The sequence below is a fragment of the Anser anser genome, assembly GCF_964211835.1.
Source record: "Anser anser genome assembly, chromosome: 10".
NCBI classification, from domain to species: domain Eukaryota; kingdom Metazoa; phylum Chordata; class Aves; order Anseriformes; family Anatidae; genus Anser; species Anser anser.
The window spans coordinates 7,604,706-7,630,985 of NC_139730.1; the positions used below are offsets into that span (position 1 = coordinate 7,604,706).

The following is a 26,280-nucleotide window of genomic DNA, read 5'->3' on the forward strand; positions in this document are numbered from 1 at the left end:
TGTCTGTCGCTATAAACAGGGGAGAACAAAGTTGACAGTGTTGGATTGAAGGGCTGTAAGTGGTTATTGATTCCCGGGCTTCTTGCATGCGTAGAGGTGGGGGTCAGGAAGGGTGTGTGTTTGAGTACAGGCACGAGCATGCAAGTGATGATGGTATGTTACTAACAGTGAGTAATGGGATGTACATAATTGTGCTGTTCAAGTGGATTTATATATGCTGTAGCTAGATGTGTGTTTGTATGCACACTGAAGATGTGTTTATATGTTATACTTGGAAGAAGTTGTGTGCAAGGGTGTGTGTATGTGTACATACATCTCTTTTTACAGGCAGAACATGAAATGTGTCTAACTGCCATGAATATTTACTGCTTCAAATACATGAGTGCATGTATTTTGTGCGTGTATGTGTAGTAGCACATGGGGCTCCTGGTGGGTCTGTATTGGGCAACTTACAGCTCAAGTGAATTTGGAAAGTGCAGCATTTTGCTGTTGTGTGACACTATTTCAGAGTTGCTAGTGCTGGTGGAAGGGCAAAAAGGAAGGGATGCATAATCCTCAGCTTTTTAGCTAAATCTTTCTTGCATAGCACATGTGGGAGTCTGGAGTACCTTGTGAGGGGGAAAGAGACCTCATTTCTAAATGAAGACTGAAAAGAAAATGTATATAGCAATGATGAGGTCAGGTTTCTTTCAATTCTTATATCTGTGTTCACAGGAAAAGATCACACTTCCTTGGTGACCTTTTAATAAATGCAAAGCTAGGTGGGAAATCTGTCTTTCAGTTCCTTTGCATTTGTATCTAATTAGAGTGGAGGTATGGAGTGTGGTGTACAGGATTGCAATGAAGCCTGCTGAAGGACAGCACTGGCATTTGTGACTGTGTGGCTGCTCTCCTACGGGCTGCCACACGCAGAGGAGATGAATGCCTTCTGAGGCCCTGTCTCTTCTAGCTGAGATTGGACCAGAACTGTAGGGCAGCCTCCTCATACTGTACAGGTCAGTTCAGTGATACCTTATTGACACGAGGGGTGATAAGATGGTGGAAAGCAAAACAGAACAGACCATGCCTGTCAGTAGTCCTTTTTTAAGTTGGTGTTGTCTACTGCATTGTAGAGCAAGGAGAAATGCCTTATTACTTATAATGTTTTCTCATTACCAGTGTTTATCAAAAGATTGATAAAATACTCCAGTGTTTATCAAAAGATTGAAAGGAACACAGCATGTGTTCCTTGACTTTTCATGCTTTTCTTTAGGGTATTCTACAGCTCTTTCTCAGCATAGGTATTTTGGTAGTTAAAACAACATGGCTGGATTTTGTGGCAGAGAAGGAAAGGAAAACCAAGATTTGCCACAACAGTGACTTGTTGACTGGTGTAGTATGAATGATGTCTTCTCTGAGTTCATTGCTAGAAAAGAGGAGGAATCATAGCAGTATTTTCTGTGTCTCTTTGGAATAATCTGTTGTGATGCTTTCTGGGAGAGGGGAAAAAAAAAAAAAACAGATTTCTGAATCCATGTGAAAAGGTTCTTAGAAGAGGGGCAGCCCAAAGAGAGATCAATTTTATTGTGGTACTGATTTGGCTCATTATCTGCTCACATATTCCACAAATGAGAAGCACGTGGCACTTCTAGGCTTGCTCAGAATACGTAAGTACAGTTCAGATGGCATTTCAGGTCAGGTTGGCATTACTCAAGATCCTGACTGGTTGGAATAAGCAAGGGTAAAATTTTGAAGAGAGATTTATTTCATGTACATTTAATAACAGATATTTCGATTCCCAAGGCACTTCATCAAGTACCCTACTCTTTTCAGTCAGTTCCACTGATTTCACTTGAGAGCATACAGCTATGATAAACTGAATTGAACATGAGATCTTGTTAAGTCCTCATCTGGAATTTAAACCTTAAAAAGCTTCCAAAAAGGCAAAATCAGTAATTGAAGACCTTCTCTTTAAGACAGTCAGAACCCTTCCAAGGCAACCAGAAGTATTTTACACATATTATTTCTGTGTCAGTGCTGCAGAGGCTGGGCACAACTCCCAGCTACATCTCATTTATATCTATATGCTCGATTCTCAGAGGAAGAGGGATGCAGGGGGAGTGAAGAGAAACCCTTAAGACCTTTCATTCCTTTGTGGCACATTGGCACTTCTGTTTGCAACAGCATAAAGTTATTTGTTATATATAGAGAACCCAGCCTGTAGGACTGTGTAGAATTTACATCCCATTTGGAGGGAAAACCAGCTGCAGTGTACATGGAGAGGATATTTCCACATGCAACTTGTAACCTGCCTCTCAAGCTTACTATTTGCCTATGAATGAATGATTTGCCCTTGTGAAAGGATGCACCCACAGCTTTTACAGACCTGCTAAAAGAGCCTGCAGGGACAGAGTTAAAACCTTGTCTTTACTGATCATACATAATCCTTAGTGGATTTTGGATGTAAAAGAGAGACTCCAGGGTTGGACAGAACAAAGGGGGAAGAGATTTCCAATCAGAGCTGGCTTTTAATGTTTTCAGTAGTATTTCCATTATTTTGCTTAAGACTGATATCAAAATTAGGGACTTTGGAGTGACTTTAGGGGAAATTCATAAGTCGTGGAGCTGGACCTGCTGAGTTTGGGACCTGTTGCATTTTCCAGTTCAATACTAGACCAGTGGAGAGGCATAGGCAGAATTAGTGTCACTGAGTCACAGTAAACACAGCTCAGGGTAATGGCTATGCATGACGATAGCGTGCATAATCTCCTGCTTGCTGACAAGAAGTGGAAAAGAACAGGGTATATTTTTCTCAAATCATTTGCCAATCATTTTTGATTTTTATTAGGCATCTCGGTAACAGTACTGCCTGGCTTGGTTCTGTGTAAAAGGCTCTAATTTTTATGTTTCCATTTAGTCATTTTTATTGTGTTGTTTCCTAGCTCGTTGCTGAATAAATCCATGTTACACTGAAGCAAATGCCTCAGAAATAGAAAAACAGTTCTGTGCTATTCCGTTGTATTTATTGGGGGTGACTGGTATTACTGGGTGTAATGAATTGACTTATAAAGGACCAAGATCTGTATTCTTGTGTTTTGCTGTTTATAACACTAATTGCTAGAGATAATTAGGATGGTGTTAATAAACGCCTGAAGACTGTGCACACAGTTTAGAAGAGAAGCAGATATGAATCTCTGTGTGTTCCCATTTAGTTGCCTGCCTGTACTTTCTTGAATCGCACTTTAGGTGAATGTTTGTACTGATGGAGTGTTTTGTTTTGCTTTTTAAATACTCAGTGAATATTTGTGTGCAAAGTAGGAACGGTGGAAGATTATAACTATGACAGAATGTGTATACATGCATGTGGATGTAGGAGCTATCCCAACACATGTTCTCTCAGATCTTCAAGTGTGCAAATGTGTGCTGGTATGTCAGATGCACATTGCACGTTTATAGATGGATCCTGTTTGTGATGGTACTAGAATCTTAGAAATGTGTCCCTGTACATCTGCAATCAGGTGTAGGTGGAGATCTATGAGTGTATCTGATGAAGAAGTGCACATTGGGGTTCCCAAATAGGAGATAATGCAATGTTCAAAAATGTTCTAGAAAATCCACAAAATCCATGTTTAGCAGTTATTTTGTGACTAAGAACTGGGGGATTTTCCTTGTGAAAGAAGAAGCGTAAGTGAAATAAGTATATGAGGGCATCTGTGGCATTGACCATACAGCTGATTGTCAGTCTGAGACAGTGAATTTTCCATATGTGCCTTTTTCTCTCACTGGCCCTCATAGATGTGACCTCTGGTAATAACAGTTAATAAAGCCTTTTTTTTTTTCTTTTTTTTTTTCCCCAGAGAAATGGGCATAAGGGCTTGGCAGTAACTGACGTTTCTTGAAAGTCATGTCTAACATTTTTTCCACTAGCAGCCAGTTCCTCCTTTTAGTCTCTGAACATAAGACTTGCCAATAAAAGCCCAGAAATAGCTTTTCTCACTTGAACCGATGTTTGCCAACAATAACTAAGGAACAGGGATCTATTTTTGTAGCTGGATTCTAGTGTGAGGTAGCTCTGTTGGCTTCAGCAAAAATGAACTTGGCACCTAAAGTTAAAAGGTTTATTTGTTCTGGAAAGCTTTTTGGCCAGATTCGAACACGATGGTCAAGAGGTGACATGTGTTAGTTATCTATGGACAGGAAGGTGTCAGTCAAGTAAGCATAAAACCGTGCAGTGAAGTTGGTCTTAATCTAGCTGTGATTTAGGATGTTGTAACCTCTATATTGAGGAGTGTTGAAGAAGGATAGTGTGTGCCCGTCCAGGCCCCCCCCCCATCATCTTGACCTTTCTTGTCTGAGATTTCCCCAACATCAGGACTAAATGCAAGGGACTGTAGAGCTGAAGTGGGAAGGCGAGACAGGTTCAGCTCAGGTAGTGACAGGTTGAGGGCCAGTGTTTCTTGTCCATACTATATCATCTCCGCTGTTGCTCAGCTGGGATTGAGTTGAACTATTTAGGTTGCCTCTTCTGAGAAAAAGAATGAAGGTCAGCAATAGCAATGGGAGAAATGGAGATAAAGCAGCTGTTTCTGCTTGCCAGCCAAGGCCTGGTCCTGCTAGGCCCAGGCAAGACAAGGGGACCAGGCCTCTGAGGATACTGGGGTTCAACTAGGAGCCCGAGTCATTAGACAAGACCATGGTGATAAAGCAGGTCCAAAGTCAAGGTGGGAACAAAAGTCAGTCAGGATTAGGTCCAGTGTTGTTCACCAGTGTCAGACACAGCCTGGCAGCCACTTGGCAGGTCCACGGTGACTTGGTGAAACTGGGAAGTCAGTCTGTGGGTCAGAGCCCAGACTGATGTGCTGTGTGGTCAGGTGTAAGTGTGGAGGCAATGCAGTTGGAGCTGGAGGTGAGCACATTTACAGCATAGCCCTGAGCTGAAATGAGGCTTCTGGCCCCATGGGCAGAGAGTGTGAGTGGAGGCCCCAGGAGGGCCATTGTGGCCTGCTAGTGCACTGAGGGCCCTGAAAGCCTGATTCAGTTCGCTACCAGAGAGTATCATGTCTGAGTTGTCTCCATCTCTGTTCCAGATCAGAACTGTGGAACAGCTGTTAAAAATAAACGCTAGAAAATCTATTCCAGACTTTATACTAGACCCTGTCTGTGTTGGGCAGGAGATTTGGGAATTATTCATTCAAGTGTTTGCAAACCTCAGACCCAGCTGGGTGTACTCAATAAGTATGTTAGCTTTTCATCTGAGTTTTATAACTTAAGCTATAAATTCAAGGCTTCTGTTCTTTCTTAACTAGCTAAGATCCTGACAGACAGTCTAATTCTAACAAACCACTGACAGTCTCTCCTGACTCTTGTAAAGGCCAGGCTTCATGGACAAAAATGTTTGTTCCTTTTGCTTGGGAGACAAAAACAGATTCGGGTTTTCATTTGCTGTGATAAAAGTTAGTCAGATAGAAGCAGGCACCTTCCAATGTTGTTTCCATCTGTTGCCATCCTTGAGCATCACCACTCTCCTGAACTCACCTGGCTTTTTAGTCCTCCTATTGTCTGAAAGGCTGGTTGAATGTTGTCTTTCTGAGCCTGTCCAGATTCCACCTCCTCTGTCCCTGCTGTGTGGGCATAGCAGGAGCTCCCTGGCCACCTTGTGTTCAGCTGTCCAGCTGCAACGTCTTTTCCAACCTTGCTGATTCTATGATTCTATGAATCTGTGACCTGCAGTCAGAGTGAGAGTGGTGCTCAGAGGCTTGCTGGTACTCAAGAAGCTTAAAATTACCCTGCTGTATGCAGACAAGGGACTTCAAGCTCTCTGGAGCATGGGGATGGGTGGCTTATCTACCTGAGGGAAGGATTTTGTCTTAGGAGGAAGGGAATAAGCAGGGCGTAACTGAAGATTGAACTGCTGTCCTGCTCTCCACCACTACCTGTCATTTTGTCTGAGTGAGTCTGATGTGGTGGTGTTATTTATTACAGGAAAAAGGAAAAAAAAAACAAACACAAAAAACAGAAGTTCGTCTTAGAACAGTCTCATATTGCATTTTTTTTTCTAATTTAGTCTTTAATTCTTGTTATTCTATGGTTAAGAAAAAAAAGGTGTGGGAAAATTTCAAATTAACAGCTTCAAACAATTTTGTTTCTAGCAGCGAGACGTGAAGTGTGAGAGGTAAAGAGAACTGCGGGCTCCCCAGCTCTGCCCATGCCCTTCACTAGGTGCCCTTGGCTTGGTCACTCCTCCTCTGATTCAGCATCCCTGATTGCAGCTTGCAGTGCTGCTCTCCTATCCCCCAGGGGGTATCCTGCGATTAATTGAGGGATGTATCTAAATCGCTTTAGCATGCAAGCTGAAAGTCACCAGGGACAAAACTGTTACTAGGGCAAGAATAAAGGTCAGACCCTTGCTGACATGGTTGTCTTGATTAATTACTACACTAATCTCTATAACTCCTCTTCAGCAAATATAATTTGGCCTCATCCCTTGTTTTGTTCATTTTTCTCTGACTTAGTTTTGAGAGAACTAATGAAAAGACCTATGTGGAAAATATGCTTCTCTCTGTATCCCTTCCTCTTGACCAGCTGTATGTCTGGTTCTGCCATTGGGGTCCTGTCCTTCACTCTTGTTTTGGGACAATCACTTTTGAACACAGATTGTCCAGGATCTATTAGGGATCACCAGCAGCATCAGAGAAAGATGCAGCAGGGCTTGGAGAGGAGCAGAAGGCAAAGTGAGTGAACGTGTGTGGGGAAGCTCAGTGAACCAAACCTTCTGTGGATGAACAAAAGGGAAGATTCCCTCCAGGTAGCTACCCAGTGGGAAATCAAAGAAATGAAGAAAATCTCTCCTTGTCTCCTATTCAGCTCTTTGTTCTGGTGTGTTGTATTTTCCATTCCTTCGTGATTACATCCGTGTTTCAGTCAGGTATTGTTTTCTGCTTGAGTTGGGAACATTCCCTAAAGCTGTTCTGAGTACACAATACTCTTATTCTCTTTCCCAGGCCAATTTTAGAGTGAATTTTGGCAGATTACACAATTGCAGAATGTTTACTGTCCTGTCTTACATCATCATTTTCCTATATCGTTTATTTTTCCTTTGACAGATTTTTAACATTCTCAGTTCAATATGCATCAGAGATTAAAGTGTATTACCATAATGCAGTGGGAAAAAAAAGGCAAAACAAAGACTTTTTTTTTTAAACTGTTTGTTCTTTAGATTTCAGAGCAGCTGCCAGAGGCAGTGGTTTAAACCAGTTGTTTGGCATTCAGCACCATGTGCAGTGATGCTTCTTCTCACAGTACACTGCTGAAAGGATGGAGTTGTGCAGTGGACTAGGTTTTCTGTATACGTGTCTCTGATGTTTAGTTTTAAAACATTGTTTGTCTAAGGAAAAATCTGAATGAATGTTGGGGTAGCATAGCGAAGATAAGTTTTTGTGGCTAATTTTTGCAGCTCCATTGTGCAATTATATATAGGAAACATCAGTTTTTATGAACGTGAAGAGTATCAGATGCCTCTTAGAAGTGTCACATCTGATCATATGTAGATTTTTTTTTTTTATAATATATTTCTCTACTTTTGTTCTCTGTTATCAAGGTCATTTGCTTGGAAACTGGCTGCTTTTTTCTTTCTGAAGTTCGTATACTTCCCCAAACTGAGACAGTAATCCTCTTTTTGGACAGAACTCTTGATTGTAGTAGAAATGATTGCAATGTCACAAACAGAGGATTATCATTTTCAGTAGGAATCATAAAAGCAAGTTAAAAAGGACTCCTAAGAAAGAGCCAGTTTATTCTTATGCAAATTTTCTCAGGTAGTAAGGCTGCAAAATGATAAATCTTAAAACACCTGTAATCTGGAGTCAGCATCTTCTCTGCTGATAAAGGTTTGCCTCCTTTGCCTTGAATGGTCAGGAGGTCCTCAAAGTCGTGGAGACATGTAGTTTATTCTTGGAAGGCCTCCATGTTTTTTTACCTGATGCTTTAGGAAGCTGCTGTGCATTTGCTTCCGTCTGGTCTCCATCTCTGAAAAAGCCAAAGTGGAAATATCCACTACAGAACAAGAGGAAACATAAGCTGCTTTTGTGTGAGCCACATCAGTTATCCCACTTGTTAGAGACAGCTGCCTCCCCCTCACCCTAGTTCTGTCTCTCTGATCTTGTCTCCCTTTATTCAGTCTGTTCCTTACAGCCTTCAAAGACCTGTTTTATTTTTCTCTTTCTCTCCAAAAGCACAGTAAGTGGAGATGTTAAACTGAGCCTTTGCTGGTGGGATTATAAAGGAGAAAAAGCTTATAGGTGGTTTGCAGAAGTTTGTGTCTAACTGATACTCGTCCTTGGTAAAAAAAAAATATCCATATGTCTAAGCTCATGTACATGCTGCTGGTCAGTTCCTCGTGGGCAAGCATCATGGGTTCATCTCTCCTGTGATAAAGTAGAATATACAGTAGAGAATCTTTAGAAGAGACCTTTGATCTCCAAATTTTTTCCTTTTAATAAACATATTTTCAGCCAAAAAGATGGTTAAAATATTCATCAGCCATCAGTGGACACATGAGTTGGCAATAAAGTGAGCCTTTGGACTCTGCAGACCTGTGAACCCAGGTTAGCAGTTGATGGCAGCTGGTTTTTGATTTTTGATTTTTCATTTCTGACCGTGCAGTCCATATTCCCATGACTCTTCACAGGATGTCCCTCCTAACCCAGCCTCCCAATAATGTGATCAGTGTCTTGCCCCTTAGACCTTTTGGTAAAATCTTTCCTTGACATAACTTTCTCATGTATTCTTTAACTCTTTATATGGCACTATTGCATTATAAATTTGTTACATGAATCTATATTGAATCAAAGCAGACATCAAAGAGTGTTCTGCAGTACTTTTGCCTGAATTACCCTCAGAGTTATCAGCTAGCTCTGGGTGGCTAGAACAGTGTTCAAAAGAAAGAGAGAGGAAAAAATGGTCAGATTTTCACTGTTATTGCGCATTCTTCTATTAATGTGACAAGCAGCAAGAAGGGTCCTGTGGTCAGAATAATTATGCTGACACCTGTAAGAAAACAGCCAAAAAACTCCTTGCTTGTACTCCCATCCTTTAGCTTCAAAGAGTTGCCAGGCTGGGGGAAGTCCTCTCCTACGCAGTGTCTCTTTCCTCTCTGATCTGAACTGGGCATAGATGCTTTTTATGCTTTCCCATGTGCCTTTGGCTTGGAAAATCAATGACTCTTTTGTTGTTTCAGAAGTGCTAATACAATGAATTGTAGAATCATAGTTGTTTCCCATCACCGATCCTGAGGTTGTAGGGAGTGATAGTTGGAGGCCAGCTTTGATGGTTTACGAAAGATGACCAAAGAGAATTTGTGATATTAAAAAGAAAGAAATTAGCATGGGGAGTCATTTATAATTTAGGAGGAAAGTCTCAGATAGCTCTTCAGTTGTATCAGCAAAAGGGGATGGGCATACAGTACACAGAAGGTTAGAGTAATTATAGTTGAAATGGGAGAGGAAGGCACAGAGCTGTAGATGGCTCTATGCCTTTGCCTCTTACCTCTGGATCCTTATGTGAAGAGAGGTATTTAAAGTAAGTTTTTAAGCAGTCTGACACACAGTGGGTCTCAGGCTAATCCGTGAACGTGGGCATGTGATGGTTCCACTGTGCAGTCTGGCATGTGGCACGAGATGTTGTCCAGGCAGGGGAACTGCCACCAGGTAGAAGCTGTGCTCTGGCACCATTGGAAGAAGGACATGGAGGAAATGGGAGATTTTGGGGAGAACTGTCTTACATCTGTCAAAAGCACGCTTAAAAATAGATAAAGAAAGTATGCCTCAAAGCATAATCAAAAAAACTATGGAAGAAGATATGGGACCCTCAGGACTGGAATAAGGAGTTGTGTAGGCTGAGATTTGGATGCATTCTGGAGCTGTTTGTGCTGTCCTGGAGCCACAAGTACATTGACAGAGCTGGTAGGCAGCCAGGATAGGAACAGAGCAGAATGCTATGGGACCGTGCTGGCTGGTGTATACAAGAAGACAATGCTTGCATGATTTCTGTTGGTGTTATTTTATATTCTGCCAAAGTTGTAACTCACGGAATCAGGTGAAGCTCAGTAGCTCAGGTTTTATTCCTGCTAGACTTATAAAGGATCTACGGAACAAAGAATTGGAACTAATGAAATAATTAAAAATGGCCAGCAGACTAGATAGCATACATCTAAAACATGATTAGCAAGGTGCTAATTATCATTCCTTGTGTTTAAAAACTTAATCCAGAGGTTGAGAACCACCAATGAAAGAACCACAGGCACTAGAGTAACTTGGGTGTAAGGAAATGCAATGACTGAGTTAATTTTGCCTTGATATGGTGCATTTTGGGGGGGATGTATAGGGGATTAGAGGATGAAGACAAAATGGTATATAATGTTTCACATTTGCCAAGACTCATGCTTATGCAGATTGGATTAATGGACATCCCAGGTGAGTCAGAACTAATAAGAAGGGAGCTTCCTAAAAATAAATAGATAAATAAAAATAAATAAATAAAAAAATGGAGTTTTGAAGTGCACAGAAGAAGCATTTGTGTAGTCAAAACCTAGTTAAGAGGATGAAAAAAAACAGGTGTGATACATTAAGCATCATTGGGATGGAAAGAAATTGATAGTAAGTTGATTCCAGTTACCTCTCTGTGAATTGGTCTATATTTATATTTTTAATGACTGAAAGGCAAGGAGGACAGTAAGATAATATTTATTGTTTGCAGCTGATATGAATTACACAGTGGGAAAGAGGACCAAAAGATTGTAGATAGAATGGAAGATGAAACATAGACAGTGGCAGGGTAAAGCATGTTTGAAGGAATAGTTTAAAACATTTAGACACATGGTTGGACTCTGAATTAGCTCTAACCATTCAAGAAAACATAAGTAGCTATTATAAAGACAGCTTGATAAAGATGTCTGTGCTATGCGCAGCAGCAGCAATAAAGAAAAAAATGGGAATAAAATGCCTGCATGTGTGAAGAAAGAAGGGGACTAGGAAGATGCTATAATATTCCTCTAGACATGAATGGTAGTACCGCCTGTGGAGTACTGTGTTTGTTATGGGTCATTTCCTTTGTAAGAGACAAAGCAGTGATGAAGGGGAGCTAGAGAGAGCACGTGAAAGTGCTTAGTGACCTGGAAGGCAGCTTCAGTATGGGAAAGCATTAGGGATACTTGAGCTATAGAGTTAGAAAGGGACGGAATAAAACGTTGCGGTGCAGAGAGCACAGCAGTGTGCAGAAGTAACACCAAGCACTGTGCTGGGGAGAGGACTCACAGTGCTGGGGGTATTTGGCAGCAGCAGGAAGCAGGCTCACCACCCCAGCGGGTTCTCCTCCACGTAGCATTGCTGCCAGGCCAACACGCAGCTCTGCTGGTCTGCTTGCGTCTGTAATGCGCTAGCGCGGGAGCAGAGCACCGGAGATAATGCGGGCAGAGTTATCAGGCTAGAGAGCCTGGGCCAATGTCTGGGTCGTGCTGTGCTGGCTTCTCACGAAATGTACTTTAGTGCCTTAATCCTTACGTTGGTGCAAAAGCGGTACTATGATCCTGGGGTCTGATCTTGGATGGGGAAGAAAAGCACGCTAACCTTGTTGTTTGTATCATTTTGGTCAATACATATTTTCATCACCTCCGAGGTGGGGAGAAGAGCATGTGTTTTAGCAGGGTGAGAGGGAAAGGCTTTAAGGTTGCCTCCATTGCAATTTATAGCACAGTGAATTTTAAGATAAAAAATATTTTGGAAGTTCCCAGTATTGCTACTTTAAATCTTACTCTACTTTAAAGCCATGCAGGAAAATAACAAGGTGTTGTGTAATATATTAAAAGAATATGAGAGCATTTCATGTAATTAAGATGCAACAATTACTTCTTTATGTAATGCATAATTAACCTGGAGAACCCGGTAGTGGAAGGCATTATGGAGACAAATACCATATTAAGAATTTTTAAAACAGGTTAGACAGTTTATGAATAGCATCTGCATTTACATTAGCCAGAATAAATTTATAAGGATCGTAAATCCTTTTGTTCCAAGGCATGTGGTGATCACCAGCCAGGATTAGGAAGTTATTTCATGGCCAAATGGGGTAAATTCATAGCTGAAAAGAAGGCTTGGGTGGGCCTAGAGTCTGGTCACTTTTCTGTATGCTGGAGTTATTTATATAGGCAGACATCTAAGTGGAAGTAGAGAGGAAGGAAAAGTGATCCAGGGGTTAGACTGCCAATTTAGGACTTGAAAAATGTAGCTTCTTGCTGTCCCAGACTGCTTTTAAAAGCTAATTCATTTGACACAGATTCTCAGGCATACTTAGAGGTCTACCTCCCATTTAATCTTCAGATACCTCAGGTACTTGTCGGTGACTTGTTCCAGAATCCACAGTGTTCACACAGCAGGAGAAGGCATGTATGTGAGAGAAAGTCATGGATAGATTACAGGTGAATTTTCAAGGTACCATCAGATGGGGTAACACATGATAACTTGTTGCAAATAGCAGGATTATGGTAAAGAAAGGTGCTTTCTTGAATAAAGCACTTGATTGTCACCAGTGTAAGGTAGCTCCCTTTCCTTACGCTGCCCAAGAATCACTACATGACCTTGAACAGTTTCCCTGGTTCTATTCCTTAAGCATCCTGAAGCAGCATTTTTCTTTTAGGAATTATCTTTTTGTTTTTGTTTTAATATTTATATTAATAATAATTTTTATTAAAAAACATTGGTAGTGCCTATTGCTTTTGTTATCTCTACTAGTAAAAACTTACCCTCTGGACCTTCACTTCCACAGGCGCTCATCTTCCCTCTGCTTATTCTGTTTGCATTATTGCCTGGTCAGTAATGTGAGACTTGTGCACAAACGATGTACAGGTAACAATTTAGATCGGATTATGCGGGCAGACTTCTCCCTGGAACCGTCTGCGGTCCTTAGATCAGACCTTCAGATATGCCTGATCCAGTCAGAGAAACGGTGCAGACTCCTCCAAACTGGCCTGGTGTATCATTCGCTCAGCCTCTTTGGTTATGTTTGAAAAGATACTGTGGGAAGAGGTGAAAGATTGCTCAGCAAAGAGAGGGATAATCTGTTAATGCTGGTCCAGGTCCATCCAAAGCCTAAAAATAGTTCCCTAGCAAGCACATTGCATGGTAATGAATAAGACAGAAAACCATTGTACTACTCAACTTTTTTGGAAAGCAAGAACTCTGCAGAGAATAATGTTTTCCTACATGGTTTGTCTACATAGGGGAAAATATCCTCTTTTTTCTTTCTCTTTTTGTCAGTCTTTTATTCCTGATTTGTGCATCCTTCACGGTTATGCCCCACATAAAAGCATAGTCAACCCTAGTGCTCCTCAAGAAGCAGTTTGGCAAAACTGGGCATTCCGGTCCCCTGCGCTGTCTTCAGTCTCATACAGCAAAGCGGAACAGGTGTAACAGCATCAAACAGGCAAGGAAGCATTCCCTGTCCAACTAATACTGTCTTATATGTGTGCTGTCTTTTGGGGAGGGTGCCGGGAAGATGGATCCAGCCCTGTGCAAGCCCTGGGTAGTTTTCCATCTGTTGATGTAAAAGATGAGACAGCAGCGTGGGGGATAAAGCGGCCAAGTAAAGTGGTCATCTGGGGTTGGCAAATGCAATGCTGGTATAATTTCTTTGGCTCTGACGCAGCTGACCATATGTTGAATATTGGGTCGATCATGGGAGGAGATTAAGGAAGGGAGAAAGGACGCCGAGCAAAGAGCAGAGAAAGAGAATTTGGGAAGGGAGACAGGGATGGGGGGAAGAGACAGGGAGACGGCTGTGGGAATGCTGTGAGGAAAGGGGGTGGAGATGGGAATGCATGAAAAAAAGAGGTCAGCACTGTTATAAGGAAAGAAGGGAGAGAGAACCTTCTTCTCCACGGTAAGTTTAAGTAACCCTTTTCTCCACAAAGGAGAATGCCTAATTAAAATAATTGTCTATCTGGAGAACTTGACCAGTAGTTTTACTGTTTACTAAATCCCCATCTTTCTCATAAGCAGGCCTGTCAGGCCTCTTTCTCCCCTCTGCTCTGCTTCACTCCATCCCTTGAGCAATCTTGCCTGTAACATCCATATCTTTAGTCAGGGAAAGAGTCCAGGTGAATGATAAAAAGAGTAGCACGTTCTTGGGTACAGAAAAGAAAAATTTGCTTAGTCCCAGCTGATGCAAAACCCCAGCCGAGTTCAACAAAAGTTTTGAGAGAGGACTCAAGGCAAGCTAGGCCTTGTTTCCTCACCATGTAGCCCAAGTACTGGATATAACGAGAACAAACATTCGGAGTGAGGCACACCTCTCCAAGGGTGAGGTGGGGGTTGAGGTTTCCATTAGCTTTCCTCTTGTTATCATTCCTCTGTATCAGCATCCACTGACCTCAACAACCCCTCCCTCTTTCTCATCCTTTTATCTCTCCCGTCCTTTTATCTTCTGTCTCTAACTCCATCCCCTCTCATCCTTCTTTCTAGAAATTCCTGCTAGCTTATTTTTTTCTCGTATCTTCAGCCTTTTCTGCTTGCTTAATCCCCTTGAAATCATTTGGCCCAAATTCCTATCCCCTCAACTCCATCTGTTTAGCATGCCATACCTGCTGCTTAGGGTTCTCTGGGGCATGAGAAAACCTGGCTTGTTCCCTCCTGTCCTAGTTGTCGAAATAGCCAGTTCCCCAGCGTGTATCTGCATACATTCGTTCACAGGGGTTTAAAGGACGGTACCTTTCAGGGTTGGTCCAAGCTAAAATTTAGGCTGCAGACACCAGGCACCAAATGTTTCTTTCAGCTGCCTGGTTTATCCTCTGCGGCCTCCAAATGGTTTCTATCAGTATTCTGATGGAGAGCTCGCTGATGGAATTAGTGGGAAAACAGACTGTCAATTTATTTATACCCAGCCTTAGGGCATAACCATTGTGCATGTGTAAAGCTATTAGGATGCAGAGAATACTCTACATGTGTGTGTGTGTGTATATTGACTGGCAGTGAGTTTACAAGGAAAAGCCGTTGCCCCAGGGATTGAACGGTGACCAGAAGTGGGAGAGGTGACCATGTCGAATGCCAAAGATCCCCTTTCTCTGAATGCAAGAAACAACTGATGGCTCCGAAATTTAAAATTGTGTTTATAAATATCTTTCGACTCTAGTTTTGCTGCAGCTCTAGTTACCCTTGTGGAGAGAGAAATTTCTAATTTAACTTTTGGAGTCCTTCCACCTTCTTCAACAATATCTGTGTTATGAAACTATTGCTGCCTTTGGCTGTGGGATTGTTTAAAGCATATGAGTAATGAATAATAAAGTTTTTCCATTACATTGTCTTTTAGCCTGTGAAGCGTTTTTAGGGCAAGTTGAGAGACACTGGAAACATTTAGTTGTGGGTGTTTATTTGATGCAACAGCTCTGAATATGAATGAACAGTTTTTCCAGTATGATTTCATCAGCTTTGGTTGGGAAAACGTGTATTGTCAATATCCTGATCAAATGATAAGTGAATGAATAGCTGCCTTTTTTTTTTTTTTTCCCTCCTCCCCAGTTTCCTATTACTGTGACAGTGTCAATTAGGAGATGCAGGTGAGCCCCCTACTGCCCCAGCCATTACACTAAGACAGTTTTAGCAGAAAAGGCAAGATATATGTTGGTCTAACTAGACCAAGAGCTAGTAGAGTAAGTGTCCATTTCATTCATTTGATAAGCCATGTTGCCTGTCTCGGGAATCTGTTTCTTCCCATAAAACGTAAATATATATGTGTGTCTATGTCCAAATCTTGGACTGTTGATAGGCATCATCTCCTGCCTTGCTGTCTGCTGTGGTATGAAAAAGTGAAAAGGCATTAGCAAAAATTGTTTAGCTCCATTATTCTCTATAATAGCCAGAAAACAATTAACCGGTTATCCCTTAATGTTATGCCTGCAAAAGACTGCATGAGAGGGCCCGTGGGACCAATGGGCACATTTGTATTGCGCAGTGGAGCGTGATGTACCAAGCCGATGCTGATCCAGACTGGTTCTTTCATGTAATAGAGAGCAGAAATTGTGCAGAGATATGAGCTGATCATCAAAGTAGGATAGCTTTGTTAGCGTGTCTCTGAGCCTAAACTAATTGTGACTGATGAGTTTGTCTGCAGCTTTCTGGTGCAGCGTTTTCTGCTTCAGAATTTGCTTAGATTTTGCTGGCTTGGAAGACTTTGCACTGTGCTCCATGGCTCATATAGATGTGTCCAAAGCAGGACAGAGCCATAAAGCATTGAGAAAGATGGGGTCACCGAGAATGCAGACTGGCAGGACACTGCAGAGGACATGCCATCATGCACAGCAGCTTCCTCCTGTACAGCAGTGGCAAATACATCATATGCTATGTGTAAAAAAAAAAATGCAGCTTCACTGCCATGGAGGTGTGCTTCCTTCCAGCTTCTTAACCAAACCAAAGTGCACCACCTCTACTGTTATTTTCTTCTCTCTTAATCTCTTGGAGAATATTTTCACAACTCTGAGCCGTGAGCACAAGCTCAACAGTTTTAAAACTCTGTGTTGCAGAGCTACAAGGGAAATGCCTGGAGACCAAGCTTCCCTTTCAAGCAATGCAAGCGGGACTGAATCCTAACCAGCACATGTGCTCCTGGCATCGCTGGCAGATGCTGTCAATAACATCAGTTTCATAAGTCAGCTCTGTCAACATCTTTGATTTAATGGTAGTCAAGCTCTGCACCTCCAGCTCCGCCCTCTGCTGGGAGCTGAGGAGGGAGGAATTATCTAAGTTAGCTGCGTTAAAAGATAAAAGTCTGCCTGTGTTGGAAGTGAATAAAATAGTGAACAGTGTGTTAACTAGTAATCTTCAAACTGAGGTCTCCAGCTGTTACTCCTGAGCTGTTTGCTATCAAAGCAATATGGATCCATCGTGCAGCTGCTAACTTCAGTGCATGAGCAGTTACTGTCTGAGGTTTCTCAGGTATATTATAGTTTTATTATTATTATTTCTCTGTTCATAGTTTCTTAAGGCCTCTTCATATCCTGAATAAAGCCCTAGGGAATCATAAAGCCACAGGCTGAGTTTTAGCACAGACACTATTCGCATCACCTGAATTGATAGGTATTTAGTGTGTTGCCTTGATCTTGGAAGCAGGACCCTGAGATGCACCCCAGGGAAAGCTGCAAGATATTCTTTGTATTTTTCGCCCCTGAGAGAATAACTCTTTTGCTGTGGAAATGACATTTTTTGCTCAGAAATGTCACCACTTCTGCCTGCCAATTGTAACTCTGTCACACTAAAATATCTTATTTTTTAAAGTAAAATAATAAAACATTTAGGAATCTATGCAGAGCTGCTAAGCACTCTCATTGTTTTGCATTAATGACACTTGCTTCCCATAAGCCTCTCTCTCTGTTTTCTTACCATTATTAATAATTGCTGTAGTTCATTGTACCTGGATCTTGCTTGGCAAAGCTTTCAGTAAAGGTGATTAGGGTAAGAGAAGAAATGGTGTCAGAGATGTGCTTACTGTTATTAAAAATATTTAGGAGACTGTCCCAAGAGCAGAAGCCCGTTTGCCAGAGACCTCCAGCCCTGCCTGGCACTGAGGCTATGTTTTCCCAGGCTGTTTGCATGCTCTTCTAGGCAGGTCTTGTGCTTATCTAGCTGTCCATCTACTCAGTATAAGTTCAAGCTCTGCATTATTTTGTTCATGTCCATCATTATAATAGCATATTCACACTTGGCTTACAGGGTCTCAGAAAGGAAGCAGAATTTCAGCATAGTTTTTATGGGAAAATGTATTTGTTATCAGATAGGGCTTCTGTGATGCTAGATATTTGCACATGCCAGACCTACTAGAGTTGAAGTAGTGTTTTTCACCCTGTCCAAGTAGTTTGTGGCCTCTAACAAAAATGCACAAAAAAGCTTACAAGGGAATTGTAGACGGTAATGTGAGAAATCTCTTCTTCCATCCACCTGCACGTTGTTGGCTCAGAAACAATCTCTCAGCTCTGTAGAGCTGCTGAGATCCCAGAGAACTTGACAAAGGCAGTGACGTTACAGCAAAAACAAACAAACAGCAGGGCAGGGCTCAGCCCCCTGTAATGGATTACCGGAAAATATATGGGCTCTGTTACCCATAAGATGCCCACTAACAAATTTCTAGTAGGGAGTCAAGTACAGGCCATGCTGGCGTGGGGCACGCCCTGTGGCTAGGGCCAGGACTGCGAGCGTGGACTTGTGACAGTTGCTAAGGAAACAATCTTGGAAATGGAATTGGAGCCCGTGTCGGAAAATGGTTGGCTGCAGAGATGGCTTGTGCTGCAAAAGCGCACGGGGCTGATAGAAGCAGCAATTGTTCAGCAATTGATTCAACCCCTGATGTGATAGCATTAAGGAGTAACATGTGATGTGGTCACTAAATGCCAAAGATGAGGGATTTTGCAGTTTCTTAGTTTTTGTTTTTTTTTTTTTTTCTTTTCAGTGTATGTTTTTTTTTTTTTTGTCTCTCGCCATCTTGCTGCCTGCATGAAACTACCAGTAATTACATTGAATTACTCCTATGCGGGCCTTTGATGTCTTACTTTTTTGTTTGTTTGTTAGATCTTTAGTTAGTTAGTGAAAAAACACACACAGACTTGGTAATCAGGGGTCTTCCAAGTGAGGATCCACAGCTTGGAGGAGTCCCCTTGGAAAGATGATGTTAGTAATCCAAACCCTGCTTGTGCATCTTTGTCTCAGCCTGTCTCTGATAGAGAGACATAAGCTTTTAATAGACTGAGAAATTCCTTAGAGGTGTTTGTTAGTTTGCAATTACTTTGCAATTGATTTTCTTAAAAACAATTCATAACTTGTTAAAGATCTTCCCTCCCTCCCTCTCTCCCAGTTTCCTTTTCCATCTCTGTCACTGCCCAGTATTTACAGTCATAAAGCCTATTTGTTTCTCATTGCTTAGGGAGATGATTTTTTTACAGAGAGAAAGAAAAAAATGAGACCTAATCATTTGTAAAACTGGATTTACAGTCAGATCCTCCTGGGGTCTGAGTATAATTCTGACAATGATGACTTCTGCAAATGTAGTTTAGGTGGTTAAACTATTTGCCTCTATTTCTCCATTTCTAAAATAAGGTCTATTTTAGAATAGCTCCTGTAGACCAAATGCTGTCAGTGAATTCGTGAATGGCTTAGGGGAAATATAGCAAAATATATAGCAAAAGTGAATGAACCCTTCATTCAGAATGGAAGGAAGAACACTAAGAGTTGTCCTCCAAAACAAGCCCGACTCTCTCCTAACACCTGCAACTTGCACACTCAGCAATGAACCTTCCTGCCTTTCTCATCCAGGGCCTGCAGCTGGGAACTCAAGAGCTGGAGGAGATGGGAAGCAAGTTTTGCCTTGCTCTGCTCATTCTGCATCTCAAATCCTTGCCCTGCAGCAAGAAGGTGATGGACCAGGCAGCGCTCCTGCTAGATCTGGATGAGGAGATAACAGACCGAGCACAAAGGTCAGTGATGAAAAAAAAAGGTCAGAGGGTTCTCCTGTGGGAGATCCTCCATGGAGACAATCTCTTACAGGGAAGACGTTCTTTAAGGGCTATAGGCAGGGAACAAATATTGCAGATTAGTAATGGAATGTGATGACATGATTTAGAAACTGTAGGCCTGATTCTGCAAGGATTCTCACAGATATTCCTCTTCACACTGTACTGAGTCCTACATACATTTAGAGCACAGGTTGGTGACTTTTTGATGCATGTGATGAAGTCGGTATCCTACTGATCATTGAGGAGGTGTTTTCCTAAATTGCAAAATTCATTTCTTAGCTTCCTTTAGGGATTTATGCAACTGAGTTTGCTATAGTATAAATATATGGGGATTTGGACCTGGATAAATATCAGAGAATGGGACTCTTCAGCTTGAATTTGTGATGAAGTGGAAATGTGTATACCCTTTCTAGACCATTCTCGTTAGTGCTATGTGCAAGCACATATGCCTGTAATAATGTTTTTCCAAGACAAATGGAGAAAGAAAACTTAGTGATGTGATATGATTTGAAGCTTCCCAGTGGGTTTGTCATCAAAGAGTGCTTCAAGCTTCATCAATGAAAAGCAAGTTTTTCAGTTGCAGAAATGCCCCTATAATTTATAGCAAGCTTCCAGTCTTCCCCCTGCAGGAATACTTAACTGACATTACCACCACCTGTTCCTCATGCCGGAAACCATTCTTACAAGCTTGTTCACGGTTTTTAATGTTTATGAGGGACAATGAAAAAAGAGGCCTGAAAAATAGAGACATTCCTTTGGTGTAGCTGTGCTCACTTGAACGTACGAACACATAAATGAAGCAATTAGCATGTATCCTAAATAATTTCAGCATTGTGGACATCCATCCAACAGATCATTGGTGTGTCATTAGAGAGAACTACTGGCCAGGTGGTTGGATTTGAGATATAAATCAAATTCTTCCTTTTGAACTAGAGCTGGAAGAGCCTTTGCATAAAATAATGTTTCTTCTGGGAAGGAAAATATTGAACCTTGATTAGCCTCAAACACTGATAAAAAGCCACCCAGTAACACTAGCTCAGTGAGGCCTTTCCCTGATCTGTGTAGTTTTCTGTTACTATTTTATTTGTTTGGTTTCATATTAGTACGCATTCATTTATTTTTTTTCCCAGTATTGTGGGGTAATGGACCTGTACCAAAACAGTGGTAAGAAACTCCCTAGTTACAAATACTTTTAAAGTGAACAAACCTCCAAATCCCTTACCCTGTAAGGCTCCCATAGTGTTTCAAATGCGTCCATGGTGACTGAAAACAAAGCCTTCTGTCCCTTCAACTTTCCCCAGCATTAGTGTCATCCAGGGATGTAATGCCACTGTTGAAAGGCAATGTGATAGTTACTTGTTCATTTTCACTCCACTGGGTAAAATTGCAGATCTATGGAGTTTTGGTGGGTTAGGTGCAATTAGTTACCATTTGCAGAACAGGTAAACAGTTGCATTGTTTAATCCTATCTAGAGATACGCCATATTGCAGGAGCTTGTTGCGTGAGGCTGGGGAGAGAGAGACACAGGGACCAAGGGGCTTGCTAGCATATTCTGTTTTTTGATAAATAATTCATTGAAAATGATTGTGTAGTCTATTGATTCTGATTCAGAAAATTAATATTTTGCCTCTGGGTTTCTATGAGACTCACCAAGAGAATTGCATAATTTGATTTTAGAGGAAATAGGAGGCCTACTGGGACCAATGGAAGAATGCAGAATACAGAGAGCACATAGATATGGGCAGGAGGGCAGCTATGTCCAGGCCTCTCTCTCAACTCAGACTTTGAAATAAAATAACATACAGACTTTGAAGTAAAAAATGATTCTCCATAAAAACATTTATCTGGAGGAAGCTGTGGGGTACCATGCAGTCTAATCTTACTCTGTAAAGACAAAGTCCAATCTTGCTCTTTTAGGTAGCACAAAGAGGTTACCAGAGCTTTGCAGCTTACTGGTGGTGTATCATAACATCAGTGGAAATTATACTCTGCTTTTTCCTACACTGGTGCCATCTTTGTGGGCTTAAGGAGAATGAAGGGTCTGTAGTTTAAAACCAGCTCTGTTGTCTTCTATGGTTATCACAAAAATGCACGGCATCCTTGAATGCTTTCTATATTTTCTTCTTCTGAAAGTGTGAGTAGATGTGGATGGAAACACCCAATTTATTTTGTACCTTTGCCAAAGCAGAGTTAGACCTGGGGCCTGCATGTGCAACACAGGATCAATCTAGGTGGTTACCTTGTGGGATTTCTTTCTTGTGTGCTTTATATTGTGAACAGAGGTGGTTTTTAACACCCTGAAGGTAAACTCTTTTCCAGGAGTCTGTACAGCCTTGATCCCAGGAAATATTATTCATAGAAGATGTTAAAGTGGGAAGCATTAGCTCTGATTGTAGCTAATGCTTTTCTGGCAAAGTAAAGTGTGTCACAAAGACTGTTCTACTAGCAGTGTCAAAAGAAAATAATTGCTATTGCTCAACCTTGATGAAAATACAATCTTTATTCGTTGGTAGGGTTTTGTTTTGTGGAAAATAGGATGAAATTGCGCTGATCGCTACAGATGTGAGCAGTGTGATGCATTGCACAGTGCTTATGTTAAATATGTCTATCTTGATCTAATGTGTTTCCTAAATATGTATTTCTCAGTGCCCATCTCTGTAGTACTCTGGGTGACAGGTCAAGCTATGGAATGAAAAGTTAATCCAGCACTGAATAGAGCTGGCTCCCAGATGAAATGTGTCATTGCAAAGGTACATAGATCACAACCTATGGAGCCAGAGGGCTCTTCTGTTGTTAAATCCCTGCAGTCTGTGCCCTGCATTTGTCTCTCTTTTGCCCTGATGTCTGGTGTACATGTCATTGACTTGGCATTTCAGCATCTCCTTCCAACAGCAAACATTTTCACCTGTCAAGGTTTATAACTGCATGTGTCTTTTAATTTTCCTCTTCAGGCTCTCTCCACTCTGAGTATTTCGTAGCCTTACTCTTTCACTACTGCTGTGAGGCAGGTGAAGATGCAGGTTGGACCCTCCCTGCTTCCCTGGAATAAACTATCCGCTGTGAACTTTATACAGTTCTTTCAGAATCAGTGGTCAATAAATCACAGCAAGGTGATAGCTGTCAGAGAAATAACTGGTCTGAAGTGACTGGTCATCCTGTGTGAATGGGATATTTCTCACATCAGATCTGGTCCATAGTGTTCAGACATAGTCTCCAATGAGCCAAAGAAAGGTGTACGAAACCTTTAGCAGACAGTTTGTACCAAATACACTTTGGTACATGGGCAAGAATTTCTTCCTGACCCATGCATTCTTCAGTCTAGCATGAAGAGTAAATGGAAGTCATTCACAAGCATGAGTAGGGCAAATGGAATAAGTTCCCAGCAGAGGCAGAGTAGTAAAGTAGCTGCGTCTGAGGATAAGTAGAGGGGGCTGAACTTCCAGCACTTGTAGGAGAGTAGAGTATCTCCCCTAAGACCCAGAAGTCCTTAGACAGCATGAAGTTGGTCTAACAGCTATTTGTCACTGGTCCTTAACAGGTCTGTATGGCAGCTGTTTCATAAACATGCCAAAAGTTGGAGGAAGTATAAGATACAATGCATATGTTATATAAATTCCAACCGTAAGGTGTGACGGCTGCAGGAAGAGGGGCAGGGAAGAGCTGCTTTCTCCCTGTGTGTCATCAAAGCTCATGGGCTAGACACAAAATAGGCACATTCAAGGACTATTCCAAGTTCCACCTAGTTACTAGGTGACATATATGACCTTCTTAAGCCTGCTTTAGAGACCAACAGGTAACTCCTGAAATTATTGCCATTGGTACTGCAGTGATATAGGATTTCTGGACCACCTGGAAGTGCTCACCTGTGTTATACCTGAAGTGCTTTAACTGTGAAACCTCTGCAGTAAATTCCAAGCCCATTATTCAGATACTATCTCTCCACAGAAAGTTCCTACGTGCTTCCTACCAAATGCTGTACCTGATTAAATCAAGGGAAAATCCAGTTAAGGGACTTCTGAATTGATCTAATGTAAATGCTATATAAATGTTGTGCTTACAGGGTCCTGGAACCAATGCTCAGAAGGTTATTGGTATCTAATATGTTGCTTCTCATGATTTATTAAATGAAGACAAAACCAAGTGGCTATTTAAGTGTTTCCAAAAACATACAGAGGATGTCCTGAAAACTTCAAATGAATAAATGCCCTTGGGGCTGGAGCAAACTTTTGATAATCCTAACAAAATTCTAACTGCCCCTCTAGTGGTTAAATTGTTTAAGGTATTAGCCAGCTTTTAATTAGCATCCTGTGCTCCTGGGACACTTGTTCAAGCATTATCACCCTCATGTTTCACAAAACCTTAAGAACTTAGTAGTTGTTTTTTTTCTCTTCACAAGTGCTAGATAGGAGTTCTTCTGCAGCAAATAGCCCTTTTTCCCCCTCCATGCAATAGGGTCAGTCTTAAGGACCACTCTGCCAAGGTCAAAGGCCAAATATGTGGAGAGTTTTCTGGTCTTTAGCATCCTTCTTCAAAAAACAAAGTAATGTGTCAGATGCTCATACAGACATTTTATTCTGCCCTCTCCCAAAAGCACAAGCTGGCCTCACAAGTATTTGCCATGCCTCAGGAAGAACCACTAATTTTGCGTTTCCAGCCTGCCACCACGCCTTGTAGTCAATTCAGGCGTTCAGAAGCTCTCTCTGCTGGGAAAATGAAATGCCAGCATGGACTTCAGACATCATGTGTTTTGATAATAGGTTTCATGCCTCATTTGCTGTAAAAGCGATTAGGTTTTAAGTCAATGCTGTCCAGGTAACTTCACATTTGTCATGGCCAGAAAGAAGATGGGAAGTGACTGTTCACTTAAAGCAGGTTTAAGAAAGCAAGAGCATCTTCTCATTAAAGGTGTCTTCCCCTTCTTCCTCATGTTTTGAATGGATGGTATATTCCTTCATTCTCTTCTCCTCTGCCCTCCAGGTTGTGCTTGGGAGTGTTTTGCACTGCAGCAGTTGTGTCAGCTTGTTCAGGAGACACATGGTACATATTGAGACAGACCTTTCAGAAATCATTAAGAATTTTCTGCTGACTCAGTTATTATTCATCTCCTGTGTTTCTTCATCATTTCTTACATTTCTTGAGCAGAGCCAAATCCTTCTCCATCCCAGATGGCAAATATGCCTAGCTCTGATATTAATCAAAAGCAGGAAGCTTAATCACTATTCTGGCTCTTTGTCCGGATGTAATCTTTTCATCTTCCATACACTGAGAAGAGTTAGACTGCTCGGTGAGTGGATGGCAAATCCAAGAATTGACAAGAAGGATTTGCAGATTGTGTGGAACTGTGCTTGCTCTTCTTCTATAGTGCATCGATGCACCATCATGATCCTGGATGGTATTGAAGTGTTGGATTTCCCATCCTTTCACTCTAATTCACGCTCCCCTGATTATGGCTGTGCAAGCAAGTCCGCTCATCTTTTAAGCTATGTGGCCAAAATGCCATTCAGATCAAACTAGAGTGAATTTTTGGAGATGAAGCAAAAAAGAAAGAGAAAAGTTCAAACAGCAAAATAATACAGATGGAACAAAGCACGTTTGCTTCATTTCAGGCATTTCTGACAAACCTTTGAACGGCAGAAATGCAGCATGATACTTCTGTGCAGTGATAGCAAATGGCTCCCTTGCCTCATGGTGTATGTCTTCCTATAATTACAAGTGAATGTGGGTTTCATTCCTTGTTGTGTTTTGTTTGTTTTTATTATGTAAACTGGAACAAATTTCAGCTGAAAGGTTTGAGCACAAGACAGTGCTTCACCCTGCAAAATGCCCCGTCACCTCGCAGTTAGGGTGTTCCAGCAGTTGTGGCATCTGGTCCCCTGAGGCAGACTGGGCAGTTGGACTCTGAGGAGTCCTCTGACACATGCATGAAGTTGAAAGTGTTCTTTCATGAGTTTGTGAATCTAACTCCTTGGGGAATATACCAGCAGGAATTATTTGGCAGTTTTGATTCAGATTTCTGTTTGATTGAATGCTCATTTTTCTTTAAGTAAAGATTTGGGACTTTTTTTACCTTGATCATCTGTAGACATTAAATATCTTGTGACAGCTTTCAGGAGAGGAGGTTGTTTATTGATTCTGTTTTTTATTTTAGTCACAGATTTTATTGCTGGTAAAGGAATGTAAAATTTCTACTGCTTTATGAACATCTCTGGATGTGGTATTCCTGTATTTGGATGCCTGAGCAAGAAGTGCCAAGGAGATGCATTCAGCTAAATAAACCAAGTGTCACCTTTGCCATGCGTTGTCATATTGGTGGTGTAGAACATGGGACAAAAGGAGTTTCTAATGTATTTCTTATGACACTTTCATGGGCACAGTCTAACATTTAACATTAACACAATGCGTCAGCTATGAGAGTAGCTAAAGCTAGGTTCTGGAGTGGTCTCATATTACTGTAAGGAGTTTGAATCAGTTTAAGTAATACTGAGCTGTAGTTGTCTTATAACTCGACAGTGATCTTTCATACAGATGGTGCAAAAGAGTGGTGATACCTTGCCCGCCAGGGTCTGACCTAAAACCTGGATGTCTCTGCTATTGGAAGGAAAAAACTCAGGTTTTGGGTTTGGATCTATTACAGGCTTCAGATTTTACTGGCACTGTGTACCTTGATAATCACGTTTTCTAAATAAGAATGTGAACTTTCTCCTATCCATCCCTTCATCCTTCTCGTCCAGCACTCTTCAGCATCTTTTCTTTGTTA

The 26,280-nt window shown here is 41.5% G+C and overlaps 1 protein-coding gene across 1 annotated transcript in view; it reads left to right on the top strand.

The window, feature by feature from the left end:
- The window catches only part of AGBL1 (AGBL carboxypeptidase 1), a 308,283-nt gene that overhangs the window by 194,524 nt on the left and 87,479 nt on the right, over nt 1-26,280 (top strand). Inside the window, exon 23 of the mRNA XM_083849719.1 lies at nt 19,323-19,483. Within this exon, the coding sequence (XP_083705845.1) occupies nt 19,323-19,483 (161 nt within the window). The remainder of the gene's footprint in view (nt 1-19,322; nt 19,484-26,280) is intronic.